Source organism: Cantharellus anzutake (assembly GCF_015039405.1).
Source record: "Cantharellus anzutake strain C23 chromosome Unknown EI90scaffold_79, whole genome shotgun sequence".
Classification (NCBI taxonomy): Eukaryota; Fungi; Basidiomycota; class Agaricomycetes; order Cantharellales; family Hydnaceae; genus Cantharellus; species Cantharellus anzutake.
Window position 1 is genome coordinate 337,549 of NW_024067029.1, and position 15,974 is coordinate 353,522.

Here is a 15,974-nt window from a genome sequence, read left to right on the forward strand (position 1 = left end):
GTTCCCTGCTTCAACGTGTGCGGGCAGGGGCTGGCGGCATAGCTCTTGACAACCAGGCATCTATGAGCTTAAATTTTGGCTTCGCCGTTGTGGAGGCGGTGGCACAGCGGGTGCGATTTGGATAAGAGAAATGATGTCGATGGAGAACTGGAAGAAGGGAACCCAGATCTGAGAAAGCGCCCCCCAGCGTTAGCCCTCCTGAATTACCGGAGAGATCTGAAGGAGAGATGTTATCCTTAATTCCAATATCCGCTCAACCATTTAAAAATTTGTACGTTTTACAAGAGTCGCCTAACACTTGAGCCACCCTCACGCATGCATATAAACCAAAGCCTCCATCGCAGTGTATACAACCTGAAGAATGCCAAACCACGAAAGATCTGTTTATGCAATCGTGAGAGCTCATGTAAACATTGACAGCCTTACAGATGCCAATGCTGTGGAATGACGAGATCAAGCGTAAACCGTCCGAATAATTCGCTACGGACTCTGGGTGACTCCGCCAATGCGTTTGGGGCCTGAGCATCGGCAATCGTGTACTGATATTTTGGGGTTCATAGCCTGTAGGATCACAAGTCATTTACCTAGCCAAGGGTGCTTCAGCTACTGCAATCAGATCACGGTTCGATTCGCGACCGCACGGGCAACATTCCATCTGGCCACCATCTCACTTCAGCCCTGCATATATCCTCCCACTCGTCCATCCATCCTCCATCATTGAGCTCTTCCTGTGCGGCCCACAGATGAATACACGTACGAGCCTTGTCAAATGGCGTCGAGTGTGGTCGGAGAGTTTCCAAGAGTTCCTTGTGCTTGTGAAGAGAGCGGTGGTGGGGGATGAGGAGTAATGGTATCGAAACAGCTAAAAATGTGAATTGAGGAAATCGGATCTGGTGAAGATCCAAGAAATACCACAGACCGAATTTGTTGAGAGACCATGTAAACCACAATGGTTCGTGGATCGAATTCATGCCTTTTAGGCGCGAAGCTTCTACCGCCAGCTCTTCAACATTCTCGCAGAGGTTTGATAGCTTAGTAAAACATTTCTCCTAGGGGAAGTAGTTAGGGAAGTCTATATGAGAGGGAGTGGCGTACAAGTTTCAAGATAACTTCACCTAGTTCCCTTAGCTTCTCCTCCATGATGAGCAGCCTGGGGGTGGCGATGGCCACCTTAGGGGAAGTCTCTGGAGGATACACGGCCAGAGCATTGCTACATGGAGTTATTTCTCATCTTCGCAAGCAGTGGAAGACATGGACACACACGAGAGCTCGGTCCTAGCATCAACAAGACCTTTCGCAGCATTCAGCCCATCGTACAGAACAATCTCATCCCAAGTTATGGTAGTAGCTTTGATTTCGAGTAGAATGCTTCGCAGTTTGCGATGATATGTCGTTTCATTTGGGACATTGTTATCGGATTGATTCTGAGGCTTCTGCGGCGTTCCATGACGAGGAGATTGGGGAGGATTGGAAGAGGATTGTTGCCGATTCCCGCGAGAACTTGAAGACGGACTAGTAGGGGTGGCATTGGGTTGAGGTCTCACCGGGTTTGGGGAGGGGGAAGATGGGCCACTAAAGGATGCTAGTCGTTTGCTCATATACAAAATTTAATTGAGATTCGTGAGTCATGTGGGAAAGGGACCCTTAAACTGGCTGAGACCGCTCCACTTGGAGATGGAACGAATAACCTTCTATTATTGCGCTGCCACATTGTGGGCACTTCTCTCTCCGTTCCAAGTAGGTCCCCGTATACAGCTCGTCCATGTCCACCACTAATGTCGATTACCACTCAGTATGGCTACCACACTTCTGCCCTGAACCAAATCCAATCTACCCTAACATGTCACCCGCCTGAGTCCATTTCAGTACCATCTTCGATCCCATCTTGCGTCCCAATATCCGATGCCTTATTTGGTGTCATAACGGCCTTCTTTACATTAGGGGGACTGTTGGGCAGTTTGTCGGCAAACCTGATAATGGATTGCCTGGGCCGGAGGGGGGCACTGCTCGTTAATGCGTTCATCATTGCTATTGGCAGCACAATCTTCGCCATCTCTGGAGGTGCTACGGGATTTATTATTGCAAGGTAATTCAAAAACCTCTGGACGCGAGCACCGAGCTCAATCGGATTTGGTGCCAAAGATTGATCATTGGATTTGGCGCGGGCATTGGTCTTTGTGCGCTACCCATATATCTAGCTGAAACAGCCCCTCCAAGGATCAGGAATCGCGTCGGTCAGTCCTAACACGAAAGCATACCCTGAATGTCCTGAAGTGTATCTTTCAGGCGTCCTCAATCAGCTTTTCATCACCTTTGGAATCCTTGGGACCCAATCCATCGGGTTGCCACTAGCCAAGATGTCACTATGGCATTGGCGTCTCGTACTAATAGTGTCTGCAATCCTCGCGATAGTTCAATGTTTTGCTGTTGTCTTCATTTCCGACACTCCAGCATGGTTAGCTGCAAAAGGACGAGACATACAAGCAGTGGAAGTATCGCGCAAACTTTGGGGACCAAATTATGTCGAGCCAGGCCCATCTCCCACACCCCCAGCCTCCTCATCCTCGACTCCGCATTGGTCGAGGAATAGCAGTCGCACCCGCGACGACTCTGCAAGGATCCTTCGCGATGATGCGGAGCAACAAGGATTGCTAAGTGAAGATGAGGCTGATGGTGGGGGTGTTCCCAGGCACGATCCCCGTGAAACTTCCAGCACCATTGGCCCCACTGAGCCAATAACTGTGCTCGAGTTACTTAAGAGGAAAGAACTTCGTCGACCTGTTGCGATTGTTGCACTCTCAATGATCGCCCAGCAAGGGAGCGGTATCAATGCTGGTACGTTGGCGGTTACCTTTCTCATGTCTCCCGTTCAGGTCTAACATGAATGAATGTTGAAGTCATATATTATAGTACCAGCATTCTTGGAAAAGCCTTACCAACGGATGCCGCTATCATCTCATTACTGATTTCCATCATGAACGTCCTCTGCACTGTCATACCCGTCATTGTAATCGGAGTACGCTCAGCTTCATTCATTTGCCATCCATTCGACGTTTTTGATCAATCCCCCCCTTTTCAATTAACGTTTGCCACCAAACTCAGTTTTATTCACCGCGGGACCTCTTGCTGATCTCGACCTGGGGATCAGTACTTTCAATCATGGCCCTTGGCTACGGACTTAACGCAAATCTCATATCGTTAAGCAGTGTTGCAATTTGCATCTTCGTCGGGTTCGTAAAAACTTTCCTTCATGAGTGAATGCACTTCTCACGGCGTGCTTTTACATCAGGGGATTTGCATTCGGGCTGGGTCCTGTCCCGTTCATGTTACCGGCTGAACTTGTGCCATATTACGTGGGTCTTTTCGCTTGAATGCTAACGTTGTGTACTGAGGACCTCACCAGGCTTCCTCCGCTCTGGCTTCATTCGGTCTATCCCTGAACTGTATGTCCTTTCTGCGAGATCCTTTCCCTCATGCTACTCATGACTGATCGCTTAATGTAGGGATTGCAAACTTCCTCATTGGAGTGGCGTTCCTTCCCCTCAAGGACTGGCTAGCAGGTCGGAGCTCATCAGGAGACACAGACGCGGAGAGCGGACAAGGAAACGTGTTCTTCATCTTTTCCGCCGCTCTTGTCTTTTGTGGTGTTCAAATTAGGCGATTGTATCGTTGAGGGTTGTGAGAGCCAAACGGGAGTTCCCTAACGTCATGGGAACAATTGGAAAACCGGGGATATCTAGCTAATGCTATAATGTATGACAACTAGACTGCTGTGTGACGTTTCCCATGCACTTATTTGGGAGTTTCAGTCCGGAACTGAACCATCAACATGTGTCTGTGCTCGATTTCGGTGATCTCATCCCATAGTTGTGTAAAAGTTAACTCAGGCCAGCCCACGTCATGCAATAGACAAGATTTGCAGAAGTGCCTCACAATTCCTCATGGATTACCAACTAGAATTATACGGGAAGGGTCGGATACATTTGGGGGCGGCATCGGCCTGTTCTGTCCCGTATCCCGTCTGAGAAGCGATGCACAGCGAGATCACTGTGTACACGGCGAAGCCCTCGGTTGGAGAGTCTTCGATCCGCCTCTACATAGAGCAGTGTGTAGGCAGGTGGCGGGTGACAGTGGGGACAGTCCTCATTAGACTGAATTTTGCGTCGCGAAAAACAACCTGGACAGGCTGGACCATGTCCGCAGGATAAGGCATTCTGTTCGTTGGCCGTGACACCGCGATCACAGAAAATGCAGATAGGTTCATACAGGACCTCTGTCTTGATGAAAAAAGTGTTGTAGGTTTCTTCCCTGGCGAGAAGAACTGAATATGAACAGTTGGTATGGAAGCGATAATGAGCAGAGAGTAATGCAGAATACCGGGGACTTGTCCTCCGGCTTGACTAGTTGATCCTGCTTCTTAAAAAAGTCGATCGATCCTGTCGGCGAAATCTGACATCCAGAATTCCATGTGGATATTTGACAAGTTATAATGGAGAAGATGCTGCCAAGAAAGCAAGGGGTCCACACCCACTTTACCACCCCAGGCACTCCACATACATTCCATGAAGCCCATCCCAGCCATTTCCGAGTCAGAAAGGCATACAGGGCAACGGCTCAGGAGACGTCCGTGTGTGTCGCTCTGGTCAAGAGTATGGAGTTTGAAAATGCCAATACCCATTGGAACATAGGTAACCCTATACAAGCCATTGTCAACCTCTTATCACAAGAGTATGTCAAAAGCTTACTTGTTGTACGCTGGGCATCGAGTAGTATTGCATGTTCCCTGCAGGTTGAGTCCAGGCTGAACAATCCGCCATATAGGTGCCTTCATCCTTATGCATTAGCAGCTTCCGGATAGTGAAATATACTCACTGATCGATCATAATCAAGAATTGAACTCCCATTTTCGATAGAAACAAAGGGGAACATTCCTCCTCCGCGTAATCGCAGGATCAGCACCAGGGTACTCTCCAATTGGACGTTGTAATCCGACAGGAGCCTTCCCTCTTGCAGGTGTTTCCCTGTAAGTACGAGACGAAATTGTTGGTCAGCTGGGATCCCCCACTCGAGTTTAATCGCATCTTTCATTTCACCAACAGTGCGTATACCAGTAGATTCGATGCGGATAGGCTGTAATGCACAATTGTATCGTGGGGCTTAGCATCCAAGAGAGGTGGTAGATGCGCCTACCTTTCCAACCACTAGCTTTTTCACAGTAACCCAAGAAATCCCCGCAGTCGTGTTGGAAATCTGCCATTGATTTGGCAGTCCATCGAAGGTGCAGACACGTTCGGAATCCCGTATGGGCATACCGACTGATCTGAAACAGCGCAACCTGTCGCTGACCTTCCGTAGCACTGCATTCACATCTTCGACTACCGTTTCTTTGTTGTAGCAGACCGCAACCCAAGCGGCAAGACGGGATGGCTTGCTTGAAAGTGGAGGAACAACCCTCGCGAGTAACAGGCCGGAGAGTCCATGATGCTCACTTTGGCCCTTGAACCGTGACATGGCATTAAGTGACCAGCTCCACCCTCAGTGGCCACTGACGTAACACCAGGTGGAACGAGCCATGCAGATGCCCGATTTCCAAATACTATTGGATTCAGGTCCGTTTCAGGATCGGGAGAAGGGCAGGACATCTTGCTCTGATACTGATCACCAAGGCAGTGCAAAGGGTAGGGCAGCTCTGGAGCACGAGCGCTCTGTTAGAGCTAGGAGTGAGGAAAGTGCGGAAACGCCCCTATTCCAGGGCCACGGGGGTCGCCATGTAGTTCCCATTTGAGTCGATTGGCGTCTTTCACAACTAGAAGGACTACACCAGAACTCCATTCTTTGGACCATAGAGGGCTGTTCCGATGGAATTCAGGCCCATGAGTAAAGCTAAAAATAGACAAAGGAGGAAGGAAGGCGGACGATTCAATAGAGGCGGGTAACCTGCCGAGCTGGGCGTTGAATGAACGTCAAACAATACGCACATAAGGAATTATGGCGCTTGAAGCCAGGCGATAGATTTACAGTAATCTAACATACCTTGAGACATCAGGGTCTCTGTTTGCACTAAACGGTGCGACAGGTTGATGAGCCGAGGCTGACTGGGTGATGGACGACTCTGGTTGGCTTGTCTCGGATACGCGAATGTTGCTAGGCATGGGCATGTCGCCGGACGGTGGGAGATGGGCAGGTGTTTGGTCTTGAACGTTTGTTCAATCAATCCACAGCATAATTCTGTTAACGGCACCATTGTCGATCCATCAGTCATATTCTGCACCTGGTTCAATCCGCGTCTTCAAGGTACTACCATAGTACCAACGTCTGAAGCAGTCTCGGCCTTCCAAGACGGGTTTGATCGGGTGTGCGACACCAATGATATCACGGGGAAGGGAAACGTCTGAAGCTTCCGTGAAGAAAAATAGTAAGGTGGAGCGGTTGTCATGCTATGGTTACGGTAAATGATGCCCCAATCTCTTCAGGACACAGTATGGTCCTCCCCCCCAAAAAACGGGGTTCGTCTTAAGCAATACTCCCATATCGGTAGCTCTGAGTTGGAATCGCTCGTGCTTGGCACCAAATAGATATCAACGTGCAAGTGTCGAATAAGAAATTGGCGCATTTATTCAAGTGCTGTACAAGAGACCTCGTCATAGTGGAAGCTCAATCATTCCGTCAGGTGTATCAGGGAGGGTTCATTATGGATGTCGTAACGGGACTTGAAGTTGCATCAAGTAGTCATACACGATGGAAAAATCGCTGTCCTTTCGGGGAAGTAGAGCACCATTGTGAGACCATGTGGTTCCGTGGTCGTCGGCGTGAATCATCTCTTCGTACAGCTTGAGAGCGCGCTCGCCAACAGGCAGAGGAACATTGACCGGTTTTGCTGCATCGGATGCCAGCAGCATATCCTACGATGCAAGTGCAAGGCATTATGGCGTCGCTTCTTCGAGAGGTCTAAATATATCACACCTTGAGCATTAGCTTGCTAGCGAAACCATCCAAATAGCCCCGTTCGCAAGGTGGAGACTTGTCCTTCAATGCGCCCTGAACGGGATTATTGACTTCAGATGACCAAGAACGTGCTAGCCGAGACAAATGAGAGGCTAGCTTAAGGCTAGGTTGCGAAGCCGACCTGTGGAGCTGTTGATGATAGAAGCCAAAAGACTTGGCTCTAACCCTAATGAGAGACCCAATAACATTCCCTCAGCTATTGCCGCCTGATTGATTCCCTGCGTTACCCGAATGATGAGATAATTATCGGATCAGAGGTTGGATCTAGCAACAAAAAAAACAAATAATAAGCCAACCAGGATATGATTATTACACAGCTTTGCGATGAGACCAGTCCCTGACTGTCCGCAGTGGATTGCCCTAGAACTCATCATGTCTAAAAACGGACGCGATCGTTCAAATGCCACTTTCGGGCCGCCAACCATGAACGTTAATGTCCCAGCACGAGCGCCAACAACCCCTCCTGAGACCGGCGCATCAACCATTTGAGCACCAGCATCTGTAATCTGCTTCGCTGTCTCTCTTGCAAACTGGACATCTAACGTAGTGGAGTCGACAAAAAGACGAGGAGATCGGGAGGCGTGAGAAGAACGGAGCGAGTTGAGTGCCTGAAGTACGCCAGACTCCCCAAGGTAAACGGCTTTGACTTGTGGTGTTGAAGGTAGCATTGTAAAGATGGCATCTGCTTTTTTCGTAACTCTGATGCAGACGCCCGTCATCAGACATGATGCCCTCATTGTGAACTTACCATACGCACTCAAGAGGGTTAGGCTCTACATCTAGGCGATGCCCAGGTATATTCTCCTTACAAAACGCAGAAATTCTTTCTACGCTTTTCGGACTAGGGTCGCAGACGACAAAAGCGTTTCCTGAGACTGATGATTTTGATATTTTCAAGAACTATTGATGTTATCAAATGGCAGCAAAATCAATAAGTCATCATAATATCAAGTTCTTCCACTCACAAGATTCTGAGCCATCTCCAGGCCCATTTGGCCTAAGCCAATGAAGCCGATTCGGGTAACCGACATGGTGAGTTCTTAATGACGCAGGCCTACAAAACCCCACGATACAAGCAACTTTTTCGCTTCTCAGTGGGCTGACCTTTGGGAAAGCAAATCGAATGGGACGAGCGAGAAATGCCCACGCGTGACCTTGGGAGCACTTTGCACCAGTACTGTTCCCACGAGGCTGATTCAGGGTGTAGCTACAGAGCTAAGAACCACCAGGAGTGGCTTAGGATTTTCATTGTTCCCTAGAAGCGTCATACCCGAATAAGGTCGGGGTGCAATTTCCTCTCCCGGTCACCGATCTTTTCTGGAGCAATATCTGTTATCAAGTTCGGCACCGTGTGGATGGCATCCGTCCCTCAAACCTCACAGCGCGCGCCCCCTACTAGTTCTGTTGCACAGTAAACCCATCCGGTGCGACCGTGTCGCAGCCTCGTCTGACAAATTCTGTTCGGATTCTGGCGCGGATTAACATGGTCGAAAGGAGACCACTGTGCTCTGCATGCAGGTAATCAGCTTCTCTTGGAATGGACGTGCTCTGATCCTTTTGTGAAATAATGTAGCTATGGTGCCTTGAGAAACAGCGCCCACCGATATCTTATCGTTCTGCAGATCCCATGTTGATTTGATAAAGTGCACCCTCTTACTTGTAGGGACCTTTGCCTGGGTATTTATTGGGGCCTTGGCAATAGGCAGGTACAACAGATACTTAATCACCCTTCCGGAATCTTTCAACTCCCTTGGTTGTCTCTGTGCAGTGTCACTTGGCAGCGAGAACTTTCGGGTCAAGCGTTGTTGATCGGTTACGCGTGCCCAACTCTGCTGCCTCGGTCTCCTTCGACAACGCTGGGAAGTTCCGATCAACACCTTTTTGGGATTAAGTGTTTTCTATGATCCCCCTGACCTTTGGGCTCAACTAAACGAAGCGAACTGAAAGAAGATTTGATTAGACTCCTGCCTATGATGGACACCTCTAAAAACTATTTGGGTGGTCTTTTAACTTGAACGGGCCCTACCCCAAATGCTTGTTATCCGGTTTTTGACCTTACCGCGCATGGAGCTTATGGAGGCCAATTGAAGCAGGAGGTCCTCTCGGAAGTCCGAGAAGATGGGGTTATGAACATCTCGCTTTCTGTTCAGTCATTCTGAAGAACCAGATTCTCTCGCGCAAGTCAAGTGAACCACGGACGGGGTCGCTAGCGCAATCGCGGGCCGATGTATTCCCAGGGTTCATGGCAACTGCCCCCCTGTTCCATTTCGTGAGTGTGCTTGCTGATCCGCTTGTGATCTGCCGTGTGCCAAACACAGCAGGTTGATACATTTGGAAAAGCATTACCGAAAATTCGTTGTGCTAGAATCAGGATTGGATATTCCGGGCCCCGCGGTCGATAATATCGTGTGTGGCGGAATCAGCCACGAATAATCCCTGAGAATCAGAAAGACGACAGAGATAATCTTCACGAAATTGCCTGCCCTGACTCGTCGTTATCTCCTCGGACATTCATCATCATTATTTGTTGAACGTCTCGTGATTATATATGCGTGCTTCAACAGAGTTGAAGAGCTCTTTTATTGTTGGACATATTGGATGCATCCAACCTGTGAACAGCACATGGGAATTCCATCTCACACAATTTGATATCTGCACCCTTAGGGTTTGGCTTTCGTCGACGACGCCAGTTGACAGTGCGGACGTTTCTCAATTTTGTTGACCATCTCAGTTCACGGATGCGCTATTTGTTCAACGGCGGAAGGTCAAGTTTCTCACGCTTAGGGCTCACATGAAATTGTCCAAAAGTCCCAAGTTGTACCGAGATGTGTGCGCGGTGACAGCGCAGATTGAACACGTTTGCCAGCTTCTTCCGTGTCAGTAATATTTAACACATTCCTTTGAATTTCCCGCAATATAATTTGTATTTGTATTGAGCCTTCGCTGTTGTCCGAGTGACGGGGCTCATAAAAAGCTCAGCGTTTCCTGCTTCACGGTGCCCCATCGCCTGGCCTTCCCAACCATTGTCGTACCAACCCGTCATTTCCAAGCACTCGTTTTCTGCCGATGTCACAAAAGCCGCGCGTTCTCGTGCTTGGTGCGAATATTCCAATTCTCTTATTTTGTCGCCAGAAAGCTCATCGATGAGCTTTGACCTTTCTTCTTTGTCGTCTCATACATTCCGACTTGTCTTGTTTCTCCAGGAGGCCTAAATGTTTGTTCAGGCCAGTTACTTCGATACCTCGTTGCCCCCGAGGGGAAACCCGATCTCCTCGTCTCGGTATGTGTTCTACTATGAATGCTATATTCCCCGTGTCATTGTTGACGTATTGTACGCTGTCCATCTCCTGTCGCCCTCCACTCTCCACCTGATGTTCTTCAACTGCGATTTCGTGGCGACCGAAGTATATCCGCGTAGCAGACAAATATTTCGTTAACCCCCCTACGACGTATGTTACTTGTTTCAAAGCCGTTGGAAGTGCCCGCCAAATCATGCGCATACTCACTTGATTTCTATGTCTTTATCGCCTATGCCTCCAACCTCCTTGCATCTGTCAGCTATCTAGGGTCGCGCGTTCGAGCTGTGTTTGACAATCCAATAATCGAATATCGTCAAGCAAATTTGGCGATACCTAACATTGTCTCGTCTGTATTCGAGCCACCATCCTCTGGTGCATCGGAACTTTCGTGGGACATTGTTTTCGACTTCACAGGAGAGATTCGGTATGAGCGCTCAGATGACCATCACCTCCAGCAGACTGCCAAAGTGGCGCAGCTTCTGGGTCAGGAAGCGGCGAAGCGGAAAGTTGGGGCCTATGTCAGGATTACGCATCCTTTCTACCACACTTCCACTTCAGATAAACCCTCAAAGGAGAAAGATAGGGCGAAAGGATTGACAAAGGAACATGAAGGCGTTAAGCCCGCAAGTGTTAGGGGATACTGGTGGCATGAAGCCCTCAGAGCGCTGGCTGCTATCCAAGGGTAGGTACTCGTTCCCATGTTTTCCCTCCGGGGTTATTAACCTAACTTGATCCAGACTTAATCTTGTCATAGTGAGAGTTGGTGCCGCCTACGGACCTCAACAGACGTTTGGTACAGGTATGTGCGCATGATTGCTTCAATACAGGCGTACACCAAGCAACCTCTGATACCGTTGTAACAGTTCACTCCCGTATCATTGTCGGCCGAGTGTATCAGTACAGGCAATGGGAGATGAAGTACCTGTAAGCCCGGATTTCGCAATTACGGATCGGCTCTGGCCAACCATTATCTCGTTATAGATGGACACCTGGCCTTCGATACAATACAGTTCATGCATGGGACGTCGCCGGTGCAGTGTGGGAGGTCGGGAAATGGATGCTCGCGACGGGTAGGGCTCAAGCCGACGAGATCGCCGGAGAAACGATACAGCACTTCCCTGCGAAGGCTAAGGACGTCGAGGAAAAGGCAGCTGCGTTTCTGGATACGAAGATCGAGCCTAAAGCGCCGCTGTTCAACTTGGTAAGCTGCTGTCGAATGGGCAGTTGTTGTACCGTTGACCATCGTATCTCCGCAGGTCGACGACGGTGATACGACACTAAAGGACATCGGAGAAGCCATCAGTGAAGTTTTAGAATTAGACTTCAGTTTCTATGGGATGCTAACTAATGCATCAATGTCCATCGTAAGTTGGAGATGAAGCTGGCGAATAGGTTATGGCACCAGGATGATGACTTGTTATGTTCTGCAGAAAAAGGACCTGCAGGACATTGCGAACGAGACAAATGATGAACACATGGAATCATGGGGGGAACTAATCCTCAATTCGTCACCTCCAGTGCCCTTAACACCGCTCACCCCTTTCGTTGACACGCACTATCTGTACAAGTACAGCGTAGCGTATTCAAACGAAAAGCTGAAGAGGATCATTGGATACAAGTTTAAGTACCCGAAATTTGGCGCCGAGCAGGTTGGGGATATTGTACGATCGTTCCAGGAGGAAGGGACCTGGCCCAACTAAGCAGCCTCGTATCGTTCCTTTCACCATTTCTCAGTGTAAGTCGCTCTCTCTGTATCGCCGGTGATTCCTTGGCTCAATGCATTTCCACTAGAAGAAACACCCTTTTGATTCTGCTCCATCACCAATTCCCAGTAGTGGATAACTTTCCTCGGAAACGCACTCAAATCTCAACATTCTAATCAAGCGGTCTTTTAGCTCAGGTCACTTTGGCTCGGGTTCTCTTTATCATTTGTTATTTGCTCTGGAGGTGCTGTGTCGTTTATAATGTTGAAGCTCTTATCTGCCACGATCTTGTGCGCAATTTTTTTTTGTACAGTATTTGTGTACATAATGCGATCCCCAACTATGACTAGTTCAAATAGATGTGTAGTGGTTCGGTGCGATCAAGGGTGAGGGCTCCGACGGCACGAGGAAGCGCTCGTAACGTAGTTCCGTATCCAGGTTGACATTCAATTTTTATGTAAGCTAATTTTATTTATCCCATTGGGAATGGTGTCACAGCCTCTTCGCATCCCGTGCTAGGCCTGAATGCACTTCAGTTAACCCCCTGCAGGAGTGCAGAATAAAATCCTCGAGGATAGAAAGAAGACAGGTATAGCAGGGAGAGCTGAAATACCACTGGCCAATCTACTTAAACCATGAAGGCTTGGTCGAATGACTTGTGGGAAGGCAAGAGCAAGATCATCATCGGGGTGGACGTTGGATCGACGCACAGTGGGGTTTCTTACGCATACTTATTCGCAGGGTAAGCGTTCCCCTTTTGGCCTCGAATGAGGAGCGACTCCGTCTCCGTTGGTTCCCTCGAAGTTTGTTTCGTAAAATTTCCTCCTCGTTGCCCTGCCAAGAGATTACCGCGCCTATCCGTTTCTGCTCTTTTCGTCCTATTGTTCGACTCATTTATCTTCTCTCGGATAGAGGATCGAGATTTGTTACTCGTGTTTCGGAATGGCCTGGTCAGGAGGCGCATAAAACTGCGAGCAAGATCCCAACCATGATTTGGTACGACCAAAATGGGGTTGTATGTGCTTATCCCAATGCGACAGATTTCTGTTCGCTCTGTGGGGGGAGGGATATATGGCGAATAATGGTCTTGTTTCTAGGCGCAATCCTTTGGTGCAGAGACACTTATCCCTGATGTAATGGACCAAGCCCTTGATGAAGGGTGGCAGTTAGCGAAACACTTCAAGCTGCATCTCCATCCCACTACTATCATCACTCGGCATACGCTTCAACTCGATCGTGGGTGTTTATTGGGCACGATCCCCGCGGCTGAATCTCACTGAAATACACTTTTATTTCAGCGTTACCTGAAGGGGTACAACTTTTGAAGATTTACACTGATTTCCTTGCTTACCTTCTATCCCACACGATCTCGGCTTTCAAAAGCCGAGTAGTCGATGGGACGCGAGTTTGGGACCAATTGGCCTCAACCAAGGCTGTCGAATTCGTTCTTGCACACCCAAACGGATGGGGTCTTAGCCAACAAGCTTTCTTGCGGAAAGCGGCGATCCGAGCCGGCTATGTGGAGGACGAGGCCCAGGCGGCATTACGAATACGATTTGTCAGTGAAGGAGAAGCCTCTGTGCATTTCTGTATGTACAATGCAAACCTCGGGCCGTTGCTAAACGTGAGACGTGGTGTGTACCTTCCTCGTCGACATTCATCTGACAACGTCGGGATTTTTTGTAGGCTGGGACGAAGATTGTGGTCTGTGACGCAGGCAAGTGTTTCATAGCGCCTTCTGCTTCTGCTTCTTCAACGCGACAATTGTATATATCGTATTAGGTGGATCAACTGTTGACACCACCTCTTACATTGTCAAGTCTAGTTACCCAATGCTCGAGCTAGAAGAGGCAAAGGCCTCAGACTGTGAGTGCCATTTTCTCGGAATATAATTCTCTGTTCATACATCGCTTCTAGGCGTACAAGCTGGTGCGATTTTCGTGGATAGCGCATTCGAGAAGTATCTGAGAGAACAGTTGAACAAAACTGGGCCATCGGGGAAGGCTACTCTCACGGAGGATGATGTGGAAGACTTTGTGAAGCGTGGGTTAAGTGATTTTGAAGGGAGTGCTAAGAGGGCATATTGCGGTGCTGAAGGATCAAAGTACGCCATTGACATCGGAGCTGGAAGATACACGGATGAGCAGAAGGGTATACGCCGGGGAAGAATGACCATAGATGGGTAAGGTTTTTTCTGCCTCTGTTAGCTAAGGAGTGGTTCATCAGATAATTAACTCTAGGGATGTTTTCCATCGTTGTTTTGATCCATTCGTTACTCAAATTGTTCGGGCGGTGGAAGAACAAATGTCTGGCCTTGTCACGGAGCACGTTCTGCTTGTAGGGGGTTTCGGTGAGAGCCCTTACCTACGCGAAGTTTTACGCAGCAGGTTTGAAGGTGGACGGGGGAGATGCAAGGTCATGACGGCGAACGACGCTACGTACGTACATGGTCGAATTAATGCAAGTCCTTGAGCTGAACTAGATGCTGGTCTGGCAAAGCGCGAAAGCTGTTTCAGACGGAGCTGTAATATATCACGCTACACAAACGGTCAAAGCTAGAGCATGCAGATTCCAATTTGGGATAGTAGGGGGAATACCGTACGATGAGAACGTTCCAGAGCACAGATCAAGAGATTGGGTGATTGGACGGGATGGCGTGAAGTGGATGAGCAATAAATGGTATCCCATGGTTGAAAGAGTGAGTCTTCTTTCGTTATGAGACATGCATGTATTGAATTTTTGTAGGGCGACGTTATTATGGCTGAGGATGGCGTATCAGAAAACATGTACAACGTTTATCACACCTCAAATCCTTCACTCGGGACATTCTCGGAAAGAATCTATGCCTTTACCCTATCAGATGAAGAAGGGCCCTATTGGGCCTTGGATCCAGACGGTAAGCGTTCACACGATCTGTGTCTCCATCTCACTGACCATTTGTGTAGGGAAGCCCGAGTATGGAATTGAATGTGTCTGCGAGATCACTGCAGATTTGAGCAATCTAAGAGGTGGCTTGGTAGAGAAGATCTCGCGAGAGCAAGGAGGGAAGTATTGGCTCCTCGATTATAATGTGGTCATTGAATTTGGAGACACGGAACTTCGTGCCTATTTGGAGTGGACGGAGAACGTAAGTCCCCCGTGTTCTTCCCGTCGCTTATGAGTGCTGAATGTTGATGTCCGCATAGGGGGAAACAAAGCGTGGCCAGGCTTCTCTCATACCGGACTCCTTTATGTAGACCGTTGCTTTCCCCCTCCCCTATTCACTTGGGATTTTCATTCTTGTTGGGCCTTACTGCAATACTCATGCACTTCGCTTTGAAAGATTGGACACGTCATGATGAGTCACTGCTTTCCATGTACCAGTAATACATGTAATGGCTCTCCACGGAAAGTTCTTGCGACTGTTGCGATGTCTAAGCTCTTTCTCAGCAGAACAAATGCGGCGAACTCGGCAATTTACTGGTGCTGACAAACCCAAATGTAGCTCATCGAGCCATATGCATCAGAACGGGACGGAGGCGAGCATACGGTCATCACGGCTGACAAAAATATCACTCGAAGGACAACCATGAAGGCGTTCTTCGAGCCATTCGTGAAGCGGATTGTTGAATCTCTGAGGGAACAAAGGTCTGGTATCAACTGCGAGTATATTCTGCTCATCGGAGCTTTGGAGAGAGAGGATTTTAAGAGACACAGACAGATGTTCGACTACCACTGTAAATGACTCTACGTGAGTTTCGACTCCCATCCAATTTCCGCCGTTTTTCTCAATGAACATCTTTCGCAAATCTAAAGCAGTGTCTGATTGTGTGGTTATTTGGCATGTCACGACCCCGATCGCGCGAGCTTGCCGCCTCCAGCATGGGAGCATTGCATATATATGTGCCGTATGATTCAAGAATCTGTGTACAGTGAGCGATCATCCTTCAAAGAATTTGATGGATGGGGAAATATTGCCGGCGTGTGG

The 15,974-nt window shown here is 48.7% G+C and overlaps 6 protein-coding genes across 6 annotated transcripts; 3 read left to right on the forward strand and 3 right to left on the reverse strand.

Annotated features, from left to right (window-relative positions):
- Positions 1-617: 617 nt before the first annotated feature.
- On the reverse strand, positions 618-1,711 carry EI90DRAFT_3147087 (uncharacterized protein; the record flags this gene model as incomplete). The annotated part of the gene is made up of 5 exons (XM_039065497.1): positions 618-862; positions 920-1,049; positions 1,096-1,210; positions 1,264-1,593; positions 1,707-1,711. The coding sequence occupies 5 exons, from the start codon at positions 1,709-1,711 to the stop codon at positions 618-620; spliced, it is 825 nt and encodes a 274-aa protein (XP_038910627.1).
- Positions 1,638-3,770, forward strand: EI90DRAFT_3079408 (major facilitator superfamily domain-containing protein). Its single transcript, XM_039061832.1, has 9 exons — positions 1,638-1,737; positions 1,794-2,086; positions 2,143-2,234; positions 2,287-2,835; positions 2,898-3,016; positions 3,103-3,230; positions 3,290-3,353; positions 3,404-3,443; positions 3,504-3,770. The coding sequence occupies exons 1-9, from the start codon at positions 1,675-1,677 to the stop codon at positions 3,671-3,673; spliced, it is 1,518 nt and encodes a 505-aa protein (XP_038910628.1). The 5' UTR covers positions 1,638-1,674; the 3' UTR covers positions 3,674-3,770.
- Positions 3,771-4,205: 435 nt separating this feature from the next.
- Positions 4,206-5,663, reverse strand: EI90DRAFT_2513479 (uncharacterized protein). Its single transcript, XM_039053159.1, has 5 exons — positions 5,191-5,663; positions 4,873-5,130; positions 4,746-4,825; positions 4,532-4,694; positions 4,206-4,449 (listed from the first exon to the last, which is right to left on the reverse strand). The coding sequence occupies exons 1-5, from the start codon at positions 5,509-5,511 to the stop codon at positions 4,261-4,263; spliced, it is 1,011 nt and encodes a 336-aa protein (XP_038910629.1). The 5' UTR covers positions 5,512-5,663; the 3' UTR covers positions 4,206-4,260.
- A 1,026-nt stretch (positions 5,664-6,689) lies between these two features.
- Positions 6,690-8,036, reverse strand: EI90DRAFT_3020327 (3-hydroxyisobutyrate dehydrogenase; the record flags this gene model as incomplete). The annotated part of the gene is made up of 6 exons (XM_039057499.1): positions 6,690-6,902; positions 6,964-7,076; positions 7,127-7,223; positions 7,302-7,704; positions 7,763-7,905; positions 7,971-8,036. 6 exons carry the CDS (start codon positions 8,034-8,036, stop codon positions 6,690-6,692), a joined length of 1,035 nt encoding a protein of 344 aa, XP_038910630.1.
- Positions 8,037-10,071: 2,035 nt separating this feature from the next.
- Positions 10,072-12,004, forward strand: EI90DRAFT_3147090 (uncharacterized protein; the record flags this gene model as incomplete). The annotated part of the gene is made up of 8 exons (XM_039065498.1): positions 10,072-10,102; positions 10,209-10,285; positions 10,475-10,986; positions 11,042-11,103; positions 11,168-11,228; positions 11,286-11,505; positions 11,561-11,668; positions 11,735-12,004. 8 exons carry the CDS (start codon positions 10,072-10,074, stop codon positions 12,002-12,004), a joined length of 1,341 nt encoding a protein of 446 aa, XP_038910631.1.
- A 638-nt stretch (positions 12,005-12,642) lies between these two features.
- Positions 12,643-15,243, forward strand: EI90DRAFT_3131710 (uncharacterized protein; the record flags this gene model as incomplete). Its single annotated transcript, XM_039064414.1, has 11 exons — positions 12,643-12,749; positions 12,920-13,022; positions 13,105-13,243; positions 13,306-13,596; positions 13,790-13,873; positions 13,925-14,189; positions 14,248-14,445; positions 14,507-14,705; positions 14,753-14,903; positions 14,953-15,134; positions 15,193-15,243. 11 exons carry the CDS (start codon positions 12,643-12,645, stop codon positions 15,241-15,243), a joined length of 1,770 nt encoding a protein of 589 aa, XP_038910632.1.
- Between the last annotated feature and the right edge of the window lie 731 nt (positions 15,244-15,974).